At 46.7% G+C, this 24,235-nt stretch overlaps 3 protein-coding genes across 7 annotated transcripts; all 3 read left to right on the top strand.

The window, feature by feature from the left end:
• The first annotated feature begins 185 nt into the window (after window positions 1-185).
• LOC127762804 (DExH-box ATP-dependent RNA helicase DExH12) lies at window positions 186-8,217 on the top strand. The gene is made up of 5 exons (XM_052287295.1): window positions 186-328; window positions 420-1,141; window positions 1,242-3,494; window positions 4,247-4,636; window positions 4,744-8,217. Exons 2-5 carry the CDS (start codon window positions 422-424, stop codon window positions 7,912-7,914), a joined length of 6,534 nt encoding a protein of 2,177 aa, XP_052143255.1. The 5' UTR covers window positions 186-328; window positions 420-421; the 3' UTR covers window positions 7,915-8,217.
• A 506-nt stretch (window positions 8,218-8,723) lies between these two features.
• LOC127762807 (uncharacterized) lies at window positions 8,724-11,948 on the top strand. Of its 2 annotated transcripts, XM_052287302.1 has the most exons (3): window positions 8,731-8,772; window positions 8,845-9,990; window positions 10,666-11,948. In XM_052287302.1, exons 2-3 carry the CDS (start codon window positions 9,107-9,109, stop codon window positions 11,639-11,641), a joined length of 1,860 nt encoding a protein of 619 aa, XP_052143262.1. In that variant the 5' UTR covers window positions 8,731-8,772; window positions 8,845-9,106; the 3' UTR covers window positions 11,642-11,948. The 2 variants fall into 2 exon arrangements, with proteins under 2 accessions (XP_052143261.1, XP_052143262.1); XM_052287301.1 differs by having other exon boundaries at window positions 8,724-9,990.
• A 497-nt stretch (window positions 11,949-12,445) lies between these two features.
• Window positions 12,446-17,465, top strand: LOC127762813 (diphosphomevalonate decarboxylase 2-like). Of its 4 annotated transcripts, XM_052287311.1 has the most exons (9): window positions 12,446-12,601; window positions 12,681-12,916; window positions 13,364-13,562; window positions 13,743-13,806; window positions 13,900-13,963; window positions 14,061-14,141; window positions 14,340-14,426; window positions 14,498-14,741; window positions 16,537-17,465. In XM_052287311.1, the coding sequence occupies exons 2-8, from the start codon at window positions 12,698-12,700 to the stop codon at window positions 14,504-14,506; spliced, it is 723 nt and encodes a 240-aa protein (XP_052143271.1). In that variant the 5' UTR covers window positions 12,446-12,601; window positions 12,681-12,697; the 3' UTR covers window positions 14,507-14,741; window positions 16,537-17,465. The 4 variants fall into 4 exon arrangements, with proteins under 4 accessions (XP_052143271.1, XP_052143268.1, XP_052143270.1 ...); XM_052287308.1 differs by having other exon boundaries at window positions 14,340-14,741; XM_052287310.1 differs by lacking the exon at window positions 14,498-14,741.
• The last annotated feature ends 6,770 nt before the right edge of the window (window positions 17,466-24,235 follow it).

Below are 24,235 nucleotides of genomic sequence, written 5' to 3' on the forward strand. Positions count from 1 at the left end.
TGAGCGGTAGTTGAGCCCACCTGGCCCAAATTATTTTCCTCAGGGCTACAACTTGATGGGCCGAAACCGACATTAATCTAGCAGCCCAGTACACTATTTTGTGGATGGGCTTATGGGCCCAAACCGTCGTCTCTCGAACGAACAGACCTGAGCTTAGCTTATGTCGTCATCTTTTAGGGCTCGCCTCGATTCGTTCCGCGAGAAATCCAGTCCCTCCCATCCCATCGCCGCCTTTTCCTTTTCCTCCAAATCCAACCCCCTCTTCTCCCCCTTCTCCGGCGGCGGCGGCATCACCGGAGGCGCCGACCCTCCCTCGGCTCGCCAAAAGGTAACCCCCAGCTATCCCTCTCCTCCTCCCTCCTGCTTCTCCTTCCGCTTCCGCACGAAAAAACCAACTGAAAAACCCTATCGATCTGCAGCCATGGCGAACCTGGGCGGCGGCGCCGAGGCGCACGCGCGCTTCAAGCAGTACGAGTACCGCGCCAACTCCAGCCTCGTCCTCACCACCGACTCGCGCCCCCGCGACACCCACGAGCCCACCGGCGAGCCCGAGACGCTCTGGGGCAGGATCGACCCCAGGAGCTTCGGCGACCGCGCCGTCCAGGCCAAGCCCCCCGAGCTCGAGGAGAAGCTCACCAAGTCCCGCAAGAAGAAGGCCGCCGCCGCTGACCCCGACGACCTCCACCGCCACGACGCCAAGCGCAGGCGCCGCGCCGCAGCAGCCCAGCGTGAGGTCAGCGTCCTCTCGCTCACCGACGACGTCGTCTACAAGCCCCAGACCAAGGAGACGCGCGCCGCCTACGAGGCCCTGCTCAGCGTCATCCAGCAGCAGTTCGGCGGACAGCCGCTCGACGTGCTCGGCGGCGCTGCCGACGAGGTGCTCGCCGTCCTCAAGAATGACAAGATCAAGAGCCCTGACAAGAAGAAGGAGATCGAGAAGCTCCTCAACCCTATCTCCAACCAGATGTTCGACCAGATCGTCTCCATAGGGAAGCTCATCACGGATTTCCATGATGCCTCGGCTGGTGATTCAGCTGCTGCGCCATCTGGTGATGGCATGGACACAGCGCTGGATGATGACATCGGCGTTGCTGTTGAATTTGAAGAGAACGAAGATGACGAGGAGAGCGATTTCGATCAGGTACATTTGGTGTTTCTCTTTACAATTCTTTTCCTGCATATGGCTAAAGCATGTTATGCTAGTGTTTACTTACAAGGCCTTCATTATTTCTCCTCGTCAGGTGCAAGATGATTTGGATGAAGATGAAGATGATGACTTGCCTGAGTCGAATGCCCCTGGTGCTATGCAAATGGGTGGCGAGTTAGATGATGATGATATGCAGAACTCCAACGAGGGGCTGACCATAAATGTACAAGACATTGATGCTTACTGGCTTCAGAGGAAGGTCTCGCAAGCATACGAAGATATTGATCCGCAGCACAGTCAGAAGCTTGCTGAGGAGATCTTGAAGATAATTGCTGAGGGTGATGACAGAGATGTCGAGAATCGGCTTGTCATGCTGTTGGACTATGAAAAGTTTGATCTCATTAAACTGCTACTACGCAACCGACTCAAGATTGTTTGGTGTACCCGTTTAGCAAGGGCTGAAGATCAGGAACAGCGGAAGAAGATTGAGGAAGATATGATGGGTAACCCAACTTTAACTCCGATATTGGAGCAGCTACATGCAACGAGGGCATCTGCAAAGGAGAGGCAGAAGAATCTAGAGAAAAGTATCAGGGATGAGGCCAAGAGGCTTACTAAAAGCGAAAACACTGGCATTGATGGTGCGAGGGATCGTAGGGCAGTTGACCGGGATATGGAGAGTGGATGGTTGAAAGGCCAGAGGCAGCTGCTTGATCTTGACAGCCTGTCCTTCCACCAAGGTGGTCTCTTGATGGCCAACAAGAAATGTGAGCTTCCTCCAGGATCATTCAGAACCCCTCATAAGGGGTATGAGGAAGTCCATGTGCCGGCGCTAAAAGCTAAGCCATATGAAACTGGAGAGAAGATTGTCAAGATATCTGATATGCCAGAGTGGGCTCAACCAGCTTTTGCTAAGATGACACAGCTGAACAGGGTTCAGAGCAAGGTTTATGAGACTGCCCTTTTCAAACCAGATAATATTCTCCTCTGTGCTCCAACAGGTGCTGGGAAAACCAATGTGGCTGTGCTCACAATCCTTCAGCAGATTGGGTTGCATATGAAGGATGGAGTGTTTGACAATACCAAGTACAAAATTGTCTATGTGGCCCCAATGAAAGCTTTGGTTGCCGAAGTTGTTGGAAATTTGTCGGCTCGGCTGAGTGCGTATGGTATTACTGTAAGAGAGCTCAGTGGAGACCAGAACCTGACCAAACAGCAGATTGATGAAACACAGATAATTGTCACCACACCTGAGAAATGGGACATTGTCACAAGAAAATCAGGTGACAGAACCTATACTCAAATGGTAAAGCTTCTAATCATTGATGAGATCCATCTACTTCATGACAACAGAGGGCCTGTTCTGGAGAGCATTGTTTCTAGAACTGTCCGGCAGATTGAGACGACCAAAGAACATATCCGTCTAGTTGGTCTCTCAGCAACTCTTCCGAACTATGAAGATGTCGCGGTTTTCCTGCGTGTTCGCTCTGATGGCCTCTTCCATTTCGATAACAGCTACAGACCTTGCCCCCTTGCTCAGCAATACATAGGGATCACTGTGAGGAAGCCACTACAGAGGTTTCAGCTGATGAATGAGATTTGCTACGAGAAGGTTATGGCATCTGCTGGAAAGCATCAAGTGCTTATATTCGTGCACTCGAGGAAGGAGACAGCGAAAACTGCCCGTGCCATCAGAGATACTGCATTGGCTAATGACACGTTAAACCGCTTCTTGAAGGATGATAGTGCAAGCCAAGAGATTCTTGGGAGTCAGGCAGAACTAGTAAAAAGCAGTGACCTTAAAGACCTTTTGCCTTATGGGTTTGCTATTCATCATGCTGGGTTGGCAAGGGTAGACCGTGAGCTTGTAGAGGAGCTTTTTGCCGATAAGCATATACAGGTCCTTGTCTCAACAGCCACCCTTGCATGGGGTGTCAATTTGCCTGCACACACTGTTATAATAAAGGGTACCCAGATTTACAATCCTGAAAAGGGTGCGTGGACAGAGCTGAGTCCTCTAGATGTCATGCAGATGCTTGGCCGTGCTGGCAGGCCACAGTATGATACACATGGAGAGGGAATAATCCTAACTGGCCACAGTGAATTGCAATATTACCTGTCTCTAATGAATCAACAACTGCCTATTGAGAGTCAGTTCATATCCAGATTGGCTGATCAATTAAATGCAGAGATTGTTCTTGGGACTATTCAGAATGCTCGGGAGGCATGCTCATGGCTTGGCTACACCTACCTCTACATCCGGATGCTCCGGAATCCAACATTGTATGGTCTACCGGCAGATATCATGGAGACTGATAAAACACTAGATGAAAGGAGAGCTGACTTGGTAAGAGGATACCATACTTATATTCTATCTTCTATAGAGTTGTTATACTTATCCCTTCATCCTTAGCGTTTGTTCACATATTATCCTTGTACATATGCACTAATTGCCACAATGTTCTCTAATTCATTGTCCAAGTTTTCTTTAACTCTTATCTGAATATTGGTGTTCAAGAGTTACATGAATCTAATATAGCATTTACTGAGGTACTCAATTCTCAGTATTGAAATGCTGTTTACAGAAAGTTAATTCCCTCACACTGGAATAGGGTATTTTTAATCATCACTAGCATCATAGACTCATTAGCATGTACTAGTGTATAATAGAAATAGGATAATGGCCTTGGATTTTATTTGTCCGAATGCTCTTTGCAGTGTAGCTTTATATTTTGTTGCTGGACACTTAATAGTTGTATATTTGCTCTCTTTGTCCAATAGCAACATGATACAAGCCAGTCTCTTCTATTGAAATGTATGCGCATCTTTGACTACCGATGTAGCATTGTGCATCAATTTAGCACTCGAACTACAGGGTAAGGTAGCATGTAAAAAATGCGTAAAAAGTGCGCAACTTCAACTCATTATTTTTGTTGGCTGAATTCCATAGCTGAAGCATCTAGTTGACAATTGATTCATGCCTGTGTTGTTCATATTGTATGGTTTCTCTGTATGCTCTCTTGATGTTTAACTGCTTTGTTACCCCTTCTAGTCCATGCTCAATCAATTGTTGATTCTTGTACTTCTGTGCTTCTGCAGGTGCACTCTGCTGCAAATCTGCTCGATAGGAACAATTTGATAAAGTATGACAGGAAAACAGGATACTTCCAGGTTACTGACCTAGGAAGGATTGCTAGTTATTACTATATTAGCCACGGGACTATTTCAACTTACAATGAGTACCTGAAGCCTACAATGGGTGATATTGAGCTATGTCGGCTCTTTTCACTCAGTGAAGAATTCAAGTATGTCAGTGTTAGACAAGATGAGAAAATGGAGCTGGCTAAGCTTTTGGATCGTGTGCCTATTCCTGTGAAAGAAAGCTTGGAGGAGCCCAGTGCAAAGATCAATGTTCTGCTGCAAGCATATATTTCTAGGCTGAAATTGGAGGGTCTTTCGCTTAGCTCCGATATGGTCTACATCAGACAGGTAACATGTTCTCCCTGCTGAATAAGCTTCCTGAATTTGAATTGATTGCTTATTATTATCTGTTTTATGACAATTGATTGCTTATTATTATCTGTTTTATGACACAGAGTGCTGGCCGTCTCTTACGAGCGTTGTTTGAGATAGTTCTGAAGAGAGGATGGGCCCAACTAGCAGAGAAGGCTTTGAATCTTTGTAAGATGATAGATAAGCAGATGTGGAATGTCCAAACTCCCCTGCGCCAATTCCCTGGTATTCCGAAGGAAATCCTAATGAAACTGGAGAAAAAAGAATTGGCTTGGGAGAGGTACTACGACCTATCATCTCAGGAAATTGGTGAACTAATTCGGTTCCCGAAGATGGGCAGGCAACTGCACAAGTGCATCCACCAGTTACCAAAGTTGAATCTTTCAGCCCATGTTCAGCCAATTACTCGTACGGTTTTGGGTTTTGAGTTGACTATAACTCCTGATTTCCAATGGGATGATAAGGTACATGGATATGTGGAGCCTTTCTGGGTTATTGTTGAGGACAACGATGGCGAGAACATTCTTCACCATGAGTACTTCATGGTTAAGAAACAATACGTAGATGAAGATCATACACTCAACTTCACAGTGCCAATATACGAGCCACTGCCCCCTCAATACTTTATTCGTGTTGTATCTGATAAGTGGCTTGGTTCTCAGACAATTCTTCCTGTCTGTTTTAGGCACTTAATTCTTCCAGAAAAATATGCTCCGCCAACTGAATTGCTTGATCTGCAGCCACTGCCTGTTACTGCATTGAGAAATGCACGATACGAAGGCCTTTATAGTGCCTTCAAACATTTCAACCCAATCCAGACTCAAGTGTTCACTGTTCTGTACAACACTGATGACAGTGTTTTGGTTGCTGCGCCAACAGGCAGTGGAAAGACCATCTGTGCAGAGTTTGCTATACTAAGAAACCATCAGAAGGCTGTATCTGGTGAGAGCAACATGCGAGTTGTGTATATTGCTCCTATTGAAGCCCTTGCAAAAGAAAGGTACAGGGATTGGGAGCAGAAATTTGGAGAATTTGCTCGGGTAGTTGAGCTAACAGGTGAAACTGCAGCTGACTTGAAGCTTCTGGATAAAGGGGAGATTATAATTAGTACTCCTGAGAAGTGGGATGCACTCTCTCGCCGGTGGAAACAGCGGAAACAAGTCCAACAGGTCAGCCTATTCATTGTTGATGAGCTTCATCTGATTGGATCTGAAAAGGGACATGTTCTGGAAGTCATCGTCTCTAGGATGAGGCGTATTGCAAGTCATATCGGCAGTAACATCCGGATTGTGGCTCTTTCAGCTTCACTTGCAAATGCTAAAGATCTCGGAGAATGGATTGGTGCTACCTCTCATGGCCTTTTCAACTTTCCTCCAGCTGTCCGGCCGGTGCCATTAGAAATACACATTCAGGGTGTGGATATAGCAAATTTTGAGGCAAGGATGCAGGCAATGACGAAGCCGACATACACTGCTATTACCCAACATGCAAAGAATGGTAAACCTGCCCTGGTGTTTGTGCCTACACGGAAGCATGCAAGGTTGACTGCATTGGACTTGTGTGCATACTCGAGTGCTGAGGGTGGCGGAACACCTTTCCTTCTTGGTTCAGAAGATGAGATGGATGCTTTCATTGGTGGTATCAGTGATGAAACACTTAAATATACTCTGAAATGTGGTGTAGGCTACTTGCATGAAGGTTTAAGTGATCTGGAACAGGAAGTTGTAACGCAGCTGTTTCTCGGTGGGAGGATCCAAGTGTGTGTTGCGAGTAGCACTGTGTGCTGGGGAAGATCATTGCCTGCCCATCTGGTGGTTGTGATGGGAACCCAGTATTATGATGGCCGGGAGAATGCTCATACTGATTATCCAATCACTGATCTACTCCAAATGATGGGTCATGCTAGCAGGCCTCTTCAAGATAACTCAGGGAAATGTGTTATATTGTGTCATGCGCCTCGCAAGGAATACTACAAGAAGTTCCTTTTTGAGGCCTTCCCTGTTGAGAGCCATCTTCACCACTTCTTGCATGATCATATGAACGCTGAGGTGGTGGTTGGTGTCATAGAAAACAAGCAAGATGCTGTGGATTACCTTACTTGGACCTTCATGTACAGGCGGCTGACCAAGAACCCTAACTACTACAATCTGCAGGGCGTGAGCCACAGGCATTTGTCGGACCATTTATCTGAGTTGGTTGAGACTGTATTGAATGACCTAGAATCAAGCAAGTGTGTGGCTATAGAGGAGGATATGTACCTGAAGCCCCTCAACCTTGGTCTGATTGCTTCGTACTACTACATTAGCTACACAACTATTGAGAGGTTCAGTTCAATGCTAACTCAAAAGACTAAGATGAAAGGGCTCCTGGAGATTCTAGCCTCTGCTTCAGAATATGCTGAGCTTCCCAGTCGCCCTGGTGAGGAGGATTTCATTGAGAAGCTTGTTCGCCACCAGAGATTTTCCATCGAGAAGCCCAAGTATGGTGATCCACATGTCAAGGCTAACGCACTGCTGCAAGCTCATTTTTCAAGGCACACTATCTTAGGGAACCTGGCAGCCGACCAGCGGGAGATACTCCTTTCTGCTCATAGATTGCTCCAGGCAATGGTTGATGTTATCTCCAGCAATGGATGGCTTACGCTTGCTCTTAATGCAATGGAGCTGAGTCAAATGGTGACACAAGGCATGTGGGATCGTGATTCTGTTCTTTTACAACTTCCACATTTCACCAAGGAGTTGGCACGGAGATGTCAGGAGAATGAAGGGAGGCCCATTGAGAGCATCTTTGATCTGGCTGAGATGAGCATCGATGAGATGCGGGATCTGTTGCAGCAATCAAACCCTCAGCTGCAGGATATCATTGAATTCTTCAAGCGTTTCCCCAATGTCGATATGGCTTACGAAGTTCGCGAGGGTGATGATATCAGGGCTGGTGACAATGTAACTGTACAGGTGACCCTGGAGCGTGACATGACGAACTTGCCTTCTGAGGTGGGGCCAGTTCATGCCCCCAGGTACCCAAAGCCCAAGGAAGAAGGCTGGTGGCTGGTAATTGGTGATAGCTCTACCAATCAGTTGCTTGCAATCAAGAGGGTTGCACTTCAGAAGAGGGCTCGAGTGAAGCTTGAGTTCACCGCTGCTTCAGAAGCTGGGAGAAAGGAGTACATGATCTACCTGATGTCCGATTCTTATCTGGGCTGCGATCAGGAGTACGAGTTCACCGTCGATGTCATGGATGCTGGAGGGGATTGATCCCAAGGCCAGAAAGAGGATGAAAGCTTTGCCCAGCCCCCAGGTGTGTATGGAGCTGGGTGGTTGCTTGTACGCTCGTGGCAATTCCTAATGTCCTATCCACACTTGTATGTGTTTGTACTCGTTTTTATCTTTAGCCATTTTCTTAGTGTAACTGATGCTCACCTCTGCTGCTACCTGTGGTCATCTTTGGGGATCTTTATTAGCTAGCCTATGGCTGTGCTTCTTGTGATCATCCTTCTTATTGTGTTTTTGTCTTCCTGTTTCATCAAAGCAAGTCACTAACGTTTTGATTCTTATCTATATCATTTTATCATGCCGTTGGTTTGGCCCGTATTAATTGTTACATCTCATATGATACTCTGCTCATAGATTGCTCCAGTCCAGCCTCTCCAGGCAATGCCTGATACTCCAGCGTATTATTGTTGAGCAATCTTGGAACCGGTTTGTTTTGGAAACAAGTAGTGATGTAGTGTACATGTGCTGCATAATGCTAAATGATTTTAAGATTTGATATAGTCCGTGAATAATGGTGGTCATAATAAACCACTACTGCATGACTCCCTTTGGAGTCCGGGTCCACTTGTTCATACATCCACTGTTGCTAAAATATGCTTTTGGACAAGTCAGAGAGACAATATACATACAAACTCAAAACTCTCCTTTATCTGTCTGTAATATCCACACTTTTATGTGTTTGTAATCGCATTTATATCTAGCCTATTGTTTTTTTTAAGGCTCGGAATGTAACCTTTTTCAATTCGAAAATCAATTTTTAATGTTGAATTCAAACTTTTGACAGGGAGAAAAAAAAAGGATCCCCCGGATAGATTCCCAGATGACGTCATCTCACCTGCCGTATGTGATCTTCTCACCTGCATGGCATTGCAGAGTACTTCATTTAGTTTTGATTCTCGTTGCGGTTGCCAGGGCAGTGGGTGGGTCCCGCGCTGCTTTGTCGTCCTCGCCAACGTGAGGGCGAGGCGGTGAGAGGTGAGGGGGTTCTCCGACGATCGCTTGCTCGCTACGGCGCGTCGACGCCGCCACCCTCTCCGCGTCCTCGCCGCGCGCCGTTGGGCTTCTCCGCGCGCCATTCGGTCCAAGCAGCGCGACATCCTACGCCACCGACCACCGGTCGCAAGCATCGGCCCCCTCTCCGGTCTCCGCGTACGTCCTCGCTGCCGCTGCAGTCATGGCGGTGTTCAAGATGATCCGCCGTTTGGTGGTCTCCTCGCTCCCTCACGCCCGGATTCTCACCGGCGCCTCCTCGTCGGCGACGCCCGCGGCAACTCCTCCTGCTTCCACCGTCTTCTTCGTCAACACCTCGCCCTCTTCAGCGGCGACGCTCACCGCCAGCGCCTCTTCGTCGGCGACGTCCGCGGCGACCTCCCTCGCCTCCGCGACCTCCCGCGCCTCCCCGTCGGCGACCTCCCGCGCCTCCCTCGTCTCCATCGTCACCGACTCGCTCTCTGCGGCGGCGACTCTCACCGCCAACGCGTTCTCGTCGGTGACGTCGGCGGCGACTCCTCCCGCCTTCCTCGCCTCCGTCTTCACCACCGCGCCCTCTACAGCGGCGACTCTTGCCGGCAGCTCCTCCTCGTCGGTGACGTCCGCGGCGACCTCCCTCGCCTCCGCGACCTCCCGCGCCTCCCCGTCGGCGACCTCCCGCGCCTCCCTCGTCTCCATCGTCACCGACTCGCTCTCTGCGGCGGCGACTCTCACCGCCAACGCGTTCTCGTCGGTGACGTCGGCGGCGACTCCTCCCGCCTTCCTCGCCTCCGTCTTCACCACCGCGCCCTCTACAGCGGCGACTCTTGCCGGCAGCTCCTCCTCGTCGGTGACGTCCGCGGCGACCTCGCCCGCCTCACTCCTCTCGGCATCTTCTCTGCCCTGGACGTCGTCGTGGCCGCTAACACTGCCACCGAACAGGGCCCTTGCTGTCTTCTCACCATCGCCGCGATCTACTTGGACAAGATCCTCGGCTACATCGATGACTTCCATGCGGCTCCAGAACAGGGCGTATTGCAGCAGCAGCAGCAATGCACCAACACAGGATGAACTTCCTGAAGATGTGATGTAAGTTTGTATGTTTATACAGTCTTTAACACTTTTGCTTATGTGCAGTTTTTCAGTGTGAAATACTTCATTCTGTAATTCTGCAACATGTTCAATGCTTCTTATTAGTTGGGAATAGTACACGTATTGCTTTGCTTGCCAATGTTTCATATTCATTACTTGTGTGCGAATGGAGTATAACTTAGTGTATGACCCTTTCCTACTTTGCTTCATGTTTGATGCTTAACTGTATTCCTCATAATAGTTAGGAATCTGTATCTATAGTAGAAGTGTTACTTGCTTAATATTTCAGATTCAGTACTTGTTTATGAGGAACTGAAGTATAAGAACTCTTTCCTGCTTTGCCTTTGCTTCATGTTCGATGTTTACATGTATGCTGATATTTCTTATGTTAGTTGGGAACATGTATCTATAGTAGAAGTGTTGTTTGGTTAATACTTCAGATTCTATAGTTGAAGTGTGACTTGCTTAATATTTCAGATTCAGTACTTGTTTATGATGAATCGAAGTATAAGTTTACTGTATGACTCTTTCCTGCTTTGCCTTTGCTTCATGTTCAATGCTTACTCTGTGTGCTAGTATTCATCTCCGATCATTAAGAGAGAAAAAGTTATTGTTTCTGTTTGAAAGCAAGTTTGTTTATATTGAACTGAAAATAGTTAATTAATTTTGCAGAAAATACGATAGCATTCTACAATCCTCCCGTTCTGCTATTCCATTTGTGCACCCGATAGAGTATTTGCAGAGTCATGCAGTGTTCTTTAGTATTCCAGGGGACGTGCAACTTCTGGGTGAAACTTACCTACCAAAGGGGCAAATGCTGATTTCACCGAAAGAACAACTCATGTTCACAGGCAGGGGAAGTGTGTTTGCGCAGTCATATCTTGAGGAGATTTATGTGATGCTTCTACAAGGAAAATGTTTTCACAAACCTCTTAGCATGGATGATATGGTAGTCAGTGCCCTTGGCAGAGTTCATTTGAGAGATGGAATTCTTATGAGGCCTATAGCTGAGTCTCGCAGAGCTGCAATCATCAATTCTACCTGGTTTGAAGCTATGAAGCTCCTGAAACAAATGCTTGCGTACGCAAATCCACATAATTTCGATCTTCCACCTGACTTCCTGCACCTTTGCAATACTATGGAAAACCGATATGAACCAAAGGGCATGAACATACCTTATCATGCATCATTGTTACCCCTCCACTCGAGGCAGCAGGCTCTACTTGATGCATTTAACTTGCTGGCAAACAGGATGAACCTCCAATATGCATCTTGGATTTCTTGTGAATTGCCTCATAGGACGGAGTGGCCGCAAGTTCTGCACGGGAACAACTTCCTGCGACAGTGGTTCCGCGACAAACAATGGCTGAATAAGGATGGTACAATCAAAGTACCCACTGGTATTGAGTTCTTGAGGGCCCACAGAGTGCTTTGTTGTCATTCGGATGACTTTGCCAGGAAGGGTGTTTGCATGTACACTTGGGAACAGCTGCACCTTCTAATCCATGGTAAAAATCCCTTGGTTCTACCTGATCTGCACCTGAAGCTCATGAGGGCAGGTCTTCTCCACTTACTGGACCCGGCAAGATTATTTGCCTATACCACCAAGAGAGCAGAAGATTTTCCCCTACCCCACCCAACATCCTGAAAGAGTCCATATAGGCACTGATCGCCTGATCGGCCTAGCAACGATGAGGGAGGATAGCAAGAATGCTAACTGGGAATGGTTATGTTTGAAATGTTTCTTAGGCTCTTAACACTGTTTTTGCTTTGCACTTCTGGTATCATTTTCGTTTCTGTTATCACTTTTGTTTTGACGTAAGTGGTGCACAATATTACTCATTCTGATTTGTGAAGAAAAACTCGATTCAAATTGTGGACTGCATGAGTGTTGGACCATGTAAATTGTGCTGTTGCGTGACCATGACCAATGAACCATGTGTTTGGCACTTGAATCCTATGCTACCAAAATTTCAGTTGTACGTAGAGAACAAATAGTTCGATTACAATGTTTCAAGGTGATTGAAGAATTACAGATACTCTTGTCATCACTTGAAGAGTCTGCTCTTATTCACAGCCATTTTTTCTTCTTCAGATATTGTATGTATACAGAAGGACATGATGCAATATACTGAGAGCAAATAACAAAAATTCAGTAATTTTCTGAAATGGGAAAGGAAAAACAAAGCTTCAGCAGTCTAAATTCATACCTAGCATGCACATGCGAGCTCAACAGAAGCCACACTGACATCTGCGTTGCATACATGCCTCTTCGTTCTAATGCCAAATCCGATCTTGTAAGCATGTATGATGACAAATGGGCCCATCTGTGTCTATAAAATATGGACCCAGTATCATTATAGCAAAGGTTAATGTTTGCAGTGTTATTATTGTAAATCTCCCGTAGTATGTTGTATGACTGCTTTGCATCTTGTTCAGAACGAAGGATCTGTTGGTCGCAATACTCCATGCTTTGCATCAAGATTCGGTCTCACTCTCGTCTTCCTCCCCCTCGGTGTCTCCGCCCCGCCGTCACCGATCTCCCGCCTCCCGCCTCCGCCGCCGGCGACTGCTCCCGCGCCCGCTCCCCGTCGTTGCTTCCGTTCCGGTAAGCTGCCTGGGACTGTACTAGTTGAGGTTGCTAGTCCGAATCCCTGACGCGCGTTGCTCGCTCTTCTGGGCGGCAGCAGATCGATTTCCTTCAATGGCGGCGGCGGAGGAGGGGCAGTGGGTGCTCATGGCCACCGGCCGATCTCCCACCAACATCGCCGTCATCAAGTACTGGGGGAAGAGGGACGAGGCGCTCATCCTCCCCGTCAACGACAGCATCAGCGTCACCCTCGACCCCGACCACCTCTCCGCCACCACCACCGTCGCCGTCAGCCCTTCCTTCCCCTCCGACCGGATGTGGCTCAACGGCAAGGTCCTCCTCCTCTCTACTCTTCCATCTCTTTGCTCTGCTGCTTCCTACTTTTTTTTTTTTGTTGTTGCTTCGCATTGATGCTTATGCTTTGTTGTCCCCTCTGAATAATGGGACTCTGTTCATCAAACTGATGACAACTGCTGCTTAGATATGAATAATGGGATTCGGTTCCAGTGTTCTTCCCATCTACAAATTCTACAGGCAGTGGAGCTCTAGTTTTTTTTTTGGTTATTTTAATAAGAATCACATTTCTGATTTCATATGCACTAGCATCTAGTATGTGTTTCTAGCTTTGTTGCTGTTACAGTCACTGATCCTATCTAACTACGAACTGTCAAATCCTATATTTACACGGTGTGAAACTTAAAGTCTGTGATCTACCACCACGCTAGACCTTAAGGGATGATCACTATGTCTTAAGCTAGCTTTTGGTTTGGAATTGTGCAGGAGATCTCCTTGTCAGGAGGGAGGTTCCAGAGCTGCCTCAGGGAGATCCGGAAGCGTGCTCAAGATGTCGAGGATGAGAAGAAGGGGATCAGGATCAAGAAAGAGGACTGGGGGAAGCTACATGTACACATAGCATCGTACAACAACTTCCCCACTGCTGCTGGTTTGGCCTCTTCGGCTGCTGGCTTGGTTTGTTTTGGTAAAGTCTATTACTTCTGATATCAATGATATTTCCCTACTTATTGTCTAAATATTTTGAAATTTGATAATGCCACCCAAGATCAGACAATGGTTCAATCATCTTATTGGTGATTTTTTTTTAAAAAAATCTAAATAGGTGAATGGAAGCACATATTTATTACCTGATTGCTTTTTGTAGTTTTCACCCTTGGAAATCTAATGAATGTGAAAGAAGATTATGGTGAACTTTCTTCCATAGCAAGGTATTTTGTTGCTAGTACTCCATCTTTACTGATCAGTATGCTATGGAACTGCTTCTTTTCTCCTTCTGGTATAACTGACAAATTCAAATGCAGGCAAGGGTCTGGAAGTGCATGCCGCAGTATATTTGGGGGATTCGTGAAATGGTGTATGGGAAAAGTGAGTTATCTGATGCTATGACAGAGGAACAGCCTTGGTGAAATTTATCGCATATCCTTTCTAGCGAGTAATGATAAATTTTATACTATACTTACAGAATAATGATGGAAGTGACAGCATAGCTGTACAACTTGCTGATGAGGCACACTGGAATGATCTTGTTATTATCATAGCAGTGGTATGTGATGTGCATTTAACATACCTCTTACTGCGTATAATCTGTTGTAGCATTACTACTCCTGGTGTTGTGGCTTCACAACCAGTAAATTTGAATCAGATAGTAACTCTTAGTATTTTATCATGCTTTTTAACAACATTTACTAATTATGTCATGTCTGACATCTTCAAAATAATTGAATGTCCCTGTGTAAAATAGGTCAGTTCAAAGCAGAAGGAAACAAGTAGCACTAGTGGGATGCGAGACAGTGTTGAAACAAGTCCCCTTTTGCAATATAGGGCCCAGGTGACTGTTTTGACTTGTACTTTTGTTTTGGCTGTTTAAAATTTTGTGATTAAATTTCTCATGATTCATAGAGGAAGTAGAGTTGGGCAGTTGGCTACCCCCAGCAAGACGATGTTAATTAATTAACTCTGGAGCATAATTTTGTGGGCTGCCATGTCAAAAGCTAGTCTCGCTGCAGGCTTGCAACGAGTAGTATATAAGAGGCCTGCAGGCAGTTAGATAGCGAGTGAGCATTGAGGCGTACGAGTAGGATGATTGTGAAGATGATGAAGCCGGTGGTGGCGCTGTTCCTAGTGACCGTCCTCATCGCCTCGCGTGAGTCATCTTAATTACTACTACTAATTAGCTAGTAGCTAGTTTCTGTGCTTAACTATTAGTTTCAGTTATCAAGTTAGCATGAATGCATATACTGATATACATGCAGCAATAAAAGAAGAAGATGGAAAATACTATTATTGTTATTAGGAAAAAGTACGTTTTACCCCCCTGAACTATCACGGTCGACCGAATTACACCCTTAAACTCAACAACCAGACATTCTATACCCTCAACTATTGAAACCGGACAAATAAGGCCCCTTAACACTGTTTTGAGTGGTTTTGACTTAACCTCGCACACGTGGCGCCAACGTGGCAATCTAACCAGCAAAAAAAATAAAAAAAAAACATGGCCCACCTGTCATACCTATCCTCAAACCAATCTGGCAATCTCTCAACCATTCCATCTCTCTCACGCACGCGCTCGGGCAAGGCAGCGGGTGACCGGCGGCGGAGGTGGAGCTCCCCGGGCGGCCGGGCGTCTGAGGCAGAGCGGGCGACCGGCGACGGAGACGGAGCTCCCCGAGCAGCGGGCGGTGGAGGCGGAGCTCCCCGGGCGGTGGGCGGTGGGCAGCTGAGGTGGAAGCAGAGCGGGCGGCCGACGGTGGAGGCGGAGGTCCCTGTGCGGCGGGCGTCGTGCCGCTGAGGCTGAGGCGGAGGCGGAGCGGGTGGCTGGCGGCGGAAGCGGTGCTTCTCGGGCTGCGCCGCTGCGGGTGGCGGGCGGCTAAGGCGGAGGCGGAGTGGGCGACTGACAACGCCGTGGTGAAGGGCGGCGGCGATGCAGGAGCAGGTGTGTGTGGTGTGCGGGGGATGGCGGCGCGCGGGGCCGGGCGGTTGGCGGCGGCAGAGGGGGAGCTGGAGCCGACGACGGCTCGGCGGGCAGCGGGCTATGGCGTCGCCGAGAGGTAGCGCTTCTCTGCCTCTCTCTCCCTCTCTCTCTCGGTGAGCAGAGGAGGCAGCTGTGGCGCGGGGGCGGAGGCAGCTGCGGCCGGAGGGGGCGGAGGCAGCTGCGGGCGGCGGGCGAGGAGTCGAGGACGGCGGCCGGAGGCGGCAAGGGAGATGGCGTGGGAGCAGCTGCACGACGACCGACGAGCCGCCCTCCGTGCGCTCGGCATGGGCCTCATCATGGGTGGCGACCTCCTCTGCACCGAGCTGGAGTAAGCCATCGCGCGGGTGGTGTACGACCGTAGCCGCGGTGGCGGTGGCGGTGGCAGTGGCGATGGCGCGGGAGAGACCGTCGCCTCCGTGCCGCCCGCCTGCTGCCGCCCACCGCCCGCCTGCTGCCACGCGCAAGAGAGAGAGGAAGAGTTAGAAAGAGAGGAAGATGAGAGAGAGGAGGTGAGAGAGATTCGGTGGCCGGTGCGACGAGATCCACGCCGGCGGCCGCTCTCCATGGCCTCTAGCCTTGAGCTCCGCCGCCCACACCCCTTCTGCCCTCTCTCACTCTCTCGTATAATCAGAATAGGTGCCTGACAGGTAGGGCCCACCATTTTTATTATTGTTATTTCCATGTTGGACTGCCACATCAATCAAACTAGTGCCATGTGCGCGCCACGTCAAACCAAAACCACCCCGGATTGACTTAGGGGGGTAATTTGGCCGGTTTGAAAATTTTGAGGTGTAAAATAACTGGTTTTAGAGTCTAAGGGGGTAATTCGAACGACCCAAATAGTTTAGGGGGTAAAACGTACTTTTTCCTTGTTATTATTATTGCAAATGCAAACAGCTATAGCTAGCTAGAAAATGAAAAGAAAAGAAAAGAAATAAGATGGGATTTGGAAATGGAAATGCAGATGGTGCGATGATGCAGTGGGCGGCGGAGGCGGAGACGTGCAACTACCCAATCTACAAGTGCGAGGGGGTGTGCTACAAGAGAGGCAAGTGCAACGCCTGCTGCAAGCAGCTCGGCTTCCTGGGCGGCAAGTGCAACCTCCTCCGCGGCATGCTCTGCCTCTGCTGCCACGAGGACGACGACCAGCCGCCGCCCTCCTCCACTCACCTCCCCGTCGCCGCCATCGATCACGATCACGATCACGCCGCCGACATGCCATGATCATCATTCATCCATCTATATATTGCTTATTTGCATGCACTGCAGATACCAATCTCATCTCCTACTCCCATGTATAGTTGGAGTACATATATATGTTGGCTGGATCATGAGCCACCGGATGTGATGTGAGCAATTAATAATAATAATAATAATAATAATAATAATAATAATAATAATAATAATAATAATAATAACCATGGATTACTGATGCTGCAAATAATAATTTTTCTGCTCTGCTGCAAATATGATTTTTGAGATACAATGAACAACACATCAGGCAGGCGCAGGCGCGCAATGAGATGGAACTAGTTGAATAATTTAATTTTGTAGAGCGAATCTATTTGGAATATCTGTTGCAGGTGCATCACTCCGGTCAAAAACATTTCGGGCCCCTTTGAATCGTAGAAATAAAAAAACGGAGGAATAGAAAAAACATAGGATTCTGACAGGAATGTAAATGTAAAACAGAGGATTGTAAAACACAGGAAAAACACAGGAATGATTGTTTGATTGGACCACAGGAAAAACACATGAATCAAATAAGAGAGATAGACTCAAAGGATTTTTATCAAGAGGTTGGACCTCTTGCTAAGTTTCCTCCAAAACCTATATGCAACAAGCCATTCCATAGGAATTTTGTAGGATTTGGAAAACTTCAATCCTTTGAATCAAAGGGCTACATAGGAAAATTTCATATAAGATTTCAATCCTATAAAATTCCTTCGTAATTCATTTGATTCAAAGGGGCCCTTCATCTTTGGGATGTTGTTGCTGTGCTAACTGCTAAGGAAGATAATATCATCTTATTATGCCCAAATTTTACAACACTTTGCCTTCTTAATTGTTATTAAAATAGCTGCAGCCAAATTGTAGTACTGTAAGAGGAAATCATCATATTATTAGAAGGAAGCAAGAACTTTTTTTGACAATGTGATTAGTTGGCCCCTGTTCTGTTTCCCCTTTTTCTTTTCGGGTGATGACTGGTTTGGTTGTCACTTTGCCTTGACAGCTTAATGTTAAACAATTATAACCCCTTTTCTCTCTTAGTAAAATTTGGTCGGTCAATCCTTCGGTCGAACTAGCAAAAAAAAAAAGTTTTCATTTTCCAGAATGAAGGAGCATATATAATAAGAGGACAGCCTCTTAATAAGGCTGTGAATTCCTTGTCTGTTGGTAATATAAACGAATGGCCGAATGGAGCATATACAGCATTTCGATTATTACTCTATTACAAACGAAGAAGATTATTATTGTAATCTCGCTCGAAATGAAAAGGAAAAAGGGAAATATAGCTAGTTTTACCGGAGAGAGGTGTAAGTAAATTAAAAGACTCGAGAGTAACCACGAACGAAATCGCCGTTTTGGAATGCGTAGCGTATAGACTTGTGCACGACGACGGCGTCGTCACTGCCCACCACATCAACGCCGGTGAGCAGCAAGAACCTGTCGTTCTTGCTTTTTTCGCCGGCGACGCGGAAGAATGGATGAAGTGAGATGTTGTGTTGCTCCTCCTCCTCCATGAACCTGGCGATGCAGAACCTACCGGAGCCGAGGTGCACGGCGTAGGTCTCCATCAGTAACGATCGCTTGGGCGGCGCCGCCGCCGGCAGCCGGTCTAGGCCATCCAACCAGCACCTGACCATCACCTGCGCATCGTAGGAACAGCAGAGATCGGAGAGATCGCAGGAACAGAGGTACAGCCCCAGCCTCGGAGTGGAGGAGAGCCCAAACCATTGCCCGTGCTCCTCCACGTACTTCTGGAGTATCTCGCAGTTATCTCATCGGACCAGATCGAGATGTTGTGTTGGGCCCATCGTCCGCCGAAAAAAGTTTTATGCGTGTCACATGCGACATCGACATACGGATATATATTTAAAATATGTATTATTAAATATAGTCTAATAATAAAACAAATTATAGATTCCAGCTATAAACTGCGAGATGAATTTATTAAGCATAATTAATCAGTTATTAGTAAATACAACGTTGTCAAATCATGACGCAATTAAGCTTAACATTTAATACTTTATACATATGACCAAACATTCGATGTGACAGCGTGAAAAGGGCTTTAGACAAAATTTGGCATGGAGAACTGTTAACGCTAAAATTTGCTAAGAATTTTTAAGTACATTTAGTTAACGAAGTATCACATGACTTATACAACAGAGATCGAGTTTGAGAAGAAGTTAAAGAATACCACGACATGGCTGGTAAGTTTTGTATTTATGAATGTTTTTGTTATCTTTACAAAAGTTTGTATCGTGTTTAAATAGTACTTTTATAGGTCTATGTGTATAAATATATATACCCAGGATCCCTATAATTTATCTTACAGGTAAATACAATTACTCTTGGCGCATTGCCATCATTCATTCCGAGGTTTTTATTTATCACCGGTGGAACTTGGTGATGAAGATGTTAGGTCCCGATTTTTCGATAGGTATTGATAAACAGTCGATTTGGGCAGAGTCGTGACACAACTCGATCCGGCTTCCGAACGAGCATGCTACTCAACCCCTCAATCGCAGCACCACGTCTCCTCTAGTTATCAACCGTGCCGAAACTCGGTTGACCTCGCCGATAAGGCTAATCCCTGCATGCAAATCGAATAACACAAGCAAGAACAAGATAGACTGCAACACAATTGCATATGAATGATTAAGCATACAAATTTGGAGTTCCACAAACCGATCTAGCGGCGAAACTGTTCTTGACAGATTAATCTAAGCAAAACCCACACTCTAAACGATGACGGCTACTGAATAAATATGATTAGGAACGTCCTAGGGTTGCCCTATGGCACACACTCTTTGGCCTAAGCCCACGATACAATTACAAGGCCCAAAACCCAAATCAGATTCAGACTGGATGAGGTGTGTGGTTTGTTTTGCAGATTCCCGGCAGCTCGGTAGGAATTTTGACGTGGAACCAAAATCATTTGAAAGTAGACTCCATAAGCTTTCCAACAAGTACTCATGGGCCCCGAAATTCCTTCTAGATCAGTGGCTAGGTCCACTTGAAGTTGATGCTGTCAGGAGGCCCGAATCCGAATCCAAAACGTGTAGAACTTTATCTCTTGTCTTATATGGACCAAAAGTGACGTGGTGAGATGGAAGTGAACTTGGAGAAAGTCTTGGTTTGGTCCCAATCAAACATTAAATTTGGCTTGATGAAGCTATGCTCTGCAACAGACAATCACACAGGAACCAACATGAGGGGATGGATCTAAGATCTGAGTATATTTCATATGGAAAATCGAAAGGGGATTGACAAGCAATTCAACAACCTGAAACAACTCATCTTCATGCCGATGGATGTTGTTCTGGACTTCTGGTATAAAATCTATAGCATCCAAAACATTAGTACTCCTCAGCGTTAACCAAGGCGAGAGGGGAACATGCGACAATAGAGAGAACACCGAGTTGTGTGGCAGAGTAGGAGGAGGTGAGCGCCAGCGGAAAGAGACGATGGGGGCGAAGGGGATCAGTGAGGGGATTGACACGGTGGAGGTAAGGCAAGCAGGCTATCGGCGCTAGCGCGTCTATCGGTTCCCTGCTCTCTCATGATTTGAGGCAGCTAGAAGCAAGAGAGTATCGGCAATCAACCCAACTGGTGGAGTGCGGCGGCGGCGGGGAAGGACCTAGCCGTCAGGAACCACCACGATGCCAGCGGGGGCAGTGGAGTGCGCGGCGGCAGGGAAGGACTTCGCCGGCGGGAACCACCACGGCATCGGCAAGGGGAGGCTGCGGTGTAGTGCGGCGGAGGTGGGAAGACCTCGCTGTCGGGAACCACCACGGCGCCAGTAGCGGTTAGAGAAGAAGTCGGCTCCGGCGAGGGCATCAGTGGGCTTCGGTGGCGGCGACCGTTGGGGACGACAGCGGCTCCTGCGTGGGCAGGTGGAGTGCGTGGCAGCAGTGGAAGAGGACGACCTCAGCTCCGGGGACCGCGACTAGGGAAGAAGTCGGCTCCAGAGAAGGCAGCAGAGGAGCGAGGTGGCGGCAACAGTACATGTGAGGAGGAGCGAGCAGAAGGAGCCAGTCACGCCTAGAGAGGGTGAGGCGTAGTCTTCACGCGTGGAGATTATGAGATCATGCGGTGGAGATTGGTGGACGGTACGGATTATACTTGATCTACGAATGGACGGTAGAGATTTAGCCTATAGGATTAGAGGGGTAAACTCATTCTTTTTATATTAGTATAAATATAGATATAGTTTATGAATGGCCTTTGAGGCCTTGGACAATTCATGCATATGCTTGTTAAACCAACATGGCAATTGATCTAATGGCTCCAATGTGTTAGATCCAACGGCTCTAATGCGCAGATGATGTGGCCTAACGTGGAGCTTGTTTTATTGGAGTTAATGCTTACAGTGGGTACCAACTACTCCCTCTGTTTCTAAATATTTGACGTCGTTGATTTTTTTACACACGTTTGACCGTAAGTCTTATTCAAAAACTTTTGTGAAATATGTAAAACTATATGTATAAATAAAAGTATATTTAACAATGAATGAAATGATAAGAAAAGAATTAATAATTACTTAAATTTTTTGAATAAGACGAGCGGTTAAGCATATTTAAAAAAATTAGCGGCGTCAAATATTTAGGAATGAAGGGAGTATATAGAAAGAAATGATAGTTAGAAGAAGAAGAACGATAACGTAGCTGATGGTTACAAATGAACGTGGTTTGAGGTGGGGAGGCCCCCCCCCCCCCCCCCCCGACGCAGATTCAGTGAGATTCTCGGTGACACTGAGTCACTGACATGTGGGACCCCCCGGTGTTCCCTTAAAAAAAACGTGGTTGAGTATCCTCTACCTGTAACGTGACCTGTTTGGCTTTTTCCAGCTGTCAATGATCCCTTAAATTGAGCTTTTAAACATGGCATGAATTGCTTTCAATTCTTACCGCCTTTTCATTTGTAAGCACCACCGGAACATTAGACGATCAGTATCTCACCAGTATAAACCCGCTCACTTTCTGCTGCGCTCCGTTCGGGTGCTCGTCACGAACAAATTTACATGTACATCGTGTCTTCTTTCTTTTTTGACATTATGTCTTCTTTTTTTCTAAATTATTTACTCAGTCCTGGGTTCTGATTGCGCCCTGATGGGATTAATAAGTTTTGTTTATCTTGTTAACGCTAGCTAGTAGCAATATGGACAATAGAAATGAGTCCAGTAACATGAATGGGGTCATTCCCATGGAGTATTGCAAGATACAGATAGTTGTCATATTGCTCTCTTCTGTGAATGGATTGTCATAAGCTGCTGATCCTTCCTGCAGCATCTACCCAAGTGAAATCTGCATGCACAAGTTGAGATCAACATCGACAAGATGAGATGACTCTGAAGATGCAGGATTCCTATTGGATTTTGGAGAGAGAGCTGATTTACAGGGGGGTGGATTGACTGATTCTTCTCATCCTTCCTGGCTTGAAAATTGGAAAGCTTGGAGCTTTCGGCCCTGATTTGATCCGGTCATTTCTACTGCTTGACAAACTGTGGAGAATCTATTCCTTCCAGCCATATACATCCAATTTCTTGACAATCTGGACCGGACGATCCATCAGAAAAAATTAATTCAGAATGCAATTTGGAGTGCATCAGCTTTTTTGGCTGGCACATCGGTGTAGTGTATCTGTGTGACCTTGCAACTGTGCAAGGGTCAAACAGCACGGCCACCAGTACTTTTGTTGATGAATGAGTTATTACCACATGACTTCGTCAATGCTACCCCAGCAAGTGATGGAAGGAAAGATGGATGATAAGGCTCCAGGGCTCATAAATAGCTGAGACTGAACATTGCTCATTACAGTCTTCAGATGTAAAGCGGTGTTGTTCTTCTTCTCTATTCTGCTCAAGGCAGCTGCATCCAGATCACTCTACTGATCAGGACCACGAGGATCATCTGCTGGAAGAAAACAAGGATTTGCACATTCACTATGCACTGCTGTAATTGTATCAAAATCCAATTCTAAATGCTGAATGAACAGTTGCTGATATGATCCTGTCAAGAAGCAAAAACAAGAAACTAATTGCCCTCTGAGACATATATATATAGTGGACGTGCACTAGTGTTCTGATACCACAAATCCTTTGGCCACTGGAGTCAACTTTTGATCATAAGGATAACATAAGTAAAGAAGATTCTATTTCCTACAAGAGCAGCAGCAGCTAAGCGCACACATTCTTTTTTCCTTTCCAGAAAGGATATAATGATGGATTAGAATATTCACAGACAGTAGTACAGCTTCAGGATTGCTGCAAGATTAGTCATAAAATAATACTAGTAGTAGTATCGGGCATGTTCACTTTAATGCCATTTTCAAACTTACCAAATTTTGGTAAAGTTACCAAAAAAGTGGCTACATTTAGTTTGCTGCTAAATTTTGGTAACTATATAAGAAATCATGCCAAAATTTACCAAAATTTGCTAAAATTTTGACCTTATTAAGGTTTTTTTTGACATCAAAGTGAACAGGCCCATCATCTTACTACCATCCATGGGGTCCAGGACAAATTAGTTGAACTAGGAGTACATACAGCTGATACAGTTGTGCAGTGAAGCGGTGACAATTGTCAATTGACAAAGTGCGAAGGTCTCACAGCTAATCCCCAGCTCAGCTGCCTGCTGCCCCCTTGATGGCCTGCACATCTCTGCCCATTGAAATCTTTGGTCAGCACCATCCTCTGGCTGTCAAGAGTTAGGTGCAGCCCGATTTGAGTCAACCCTTTGATTGCATCAAGCAAAGGTATACTAGTATCAATGCCCTTTTATCCAATTCTGCAAAGTTTCTTCCCCAACTTGCTGTGTCCTCAACGACTGGATTTCATTCGGTCATCAGCTTACACGGTTGGTTGAATGGTTGGTCAATTGCAAGCTGTTCATCTGAGAGACTGAAACAAAACCATTTGGATTTGCGGTTGCAGTCTTGCAGAGATCACAGAATGTTGATCTTTCAGGATTAGAAACTTAGTGCAGCACAAATATGATATGAGTATATATTCTGATGACCAGAATCAGCACACACGGTTGGTTGAATGATTGGTCAATTGCAAGCTGATCATCTGGGAGACTGAAACAAACTGTTTAGATTGCAGTTGCAGTCCAGCAGAAAACAAAGCAAGTGCAGCACAGTATCAGGCTTCATAAGAGGCAAGTGCAACGCCTGCTGCAAGCAGCTCGGCTTCCTGGGCGGCAAGTGCAACCTCCTCCGCGGCATGCTCTGCCTCTGCTGCCACGAGGACGACGACCAGCCGCCGCCCTCCTCCTCCACTCACCTCCCCGTCGCCGCCATCGATCACGATCACGCCGCCAACATGCCATGATCATCTCATCCAGCTATATATATTGCGTTATTACCCATTTGCTCGCGTCCATGAGCCACCGGATGTGATGTGAGCAATTAATAATAACTATGGATTACTGATG

Source organism: Oryza glaberrima, chromosome 2 (assembly GCF_000147395.1).
Source record: "Oryza glaberrima chromosome 2, OglaRS2, whole genome shotgun sequence".
Lineage (NCBI taxonomy): Eukaryota > Viridiplantae > Streptophyta > Magnoliopsida > Poales > Poaceae > Oryza > Oryza glaberrima.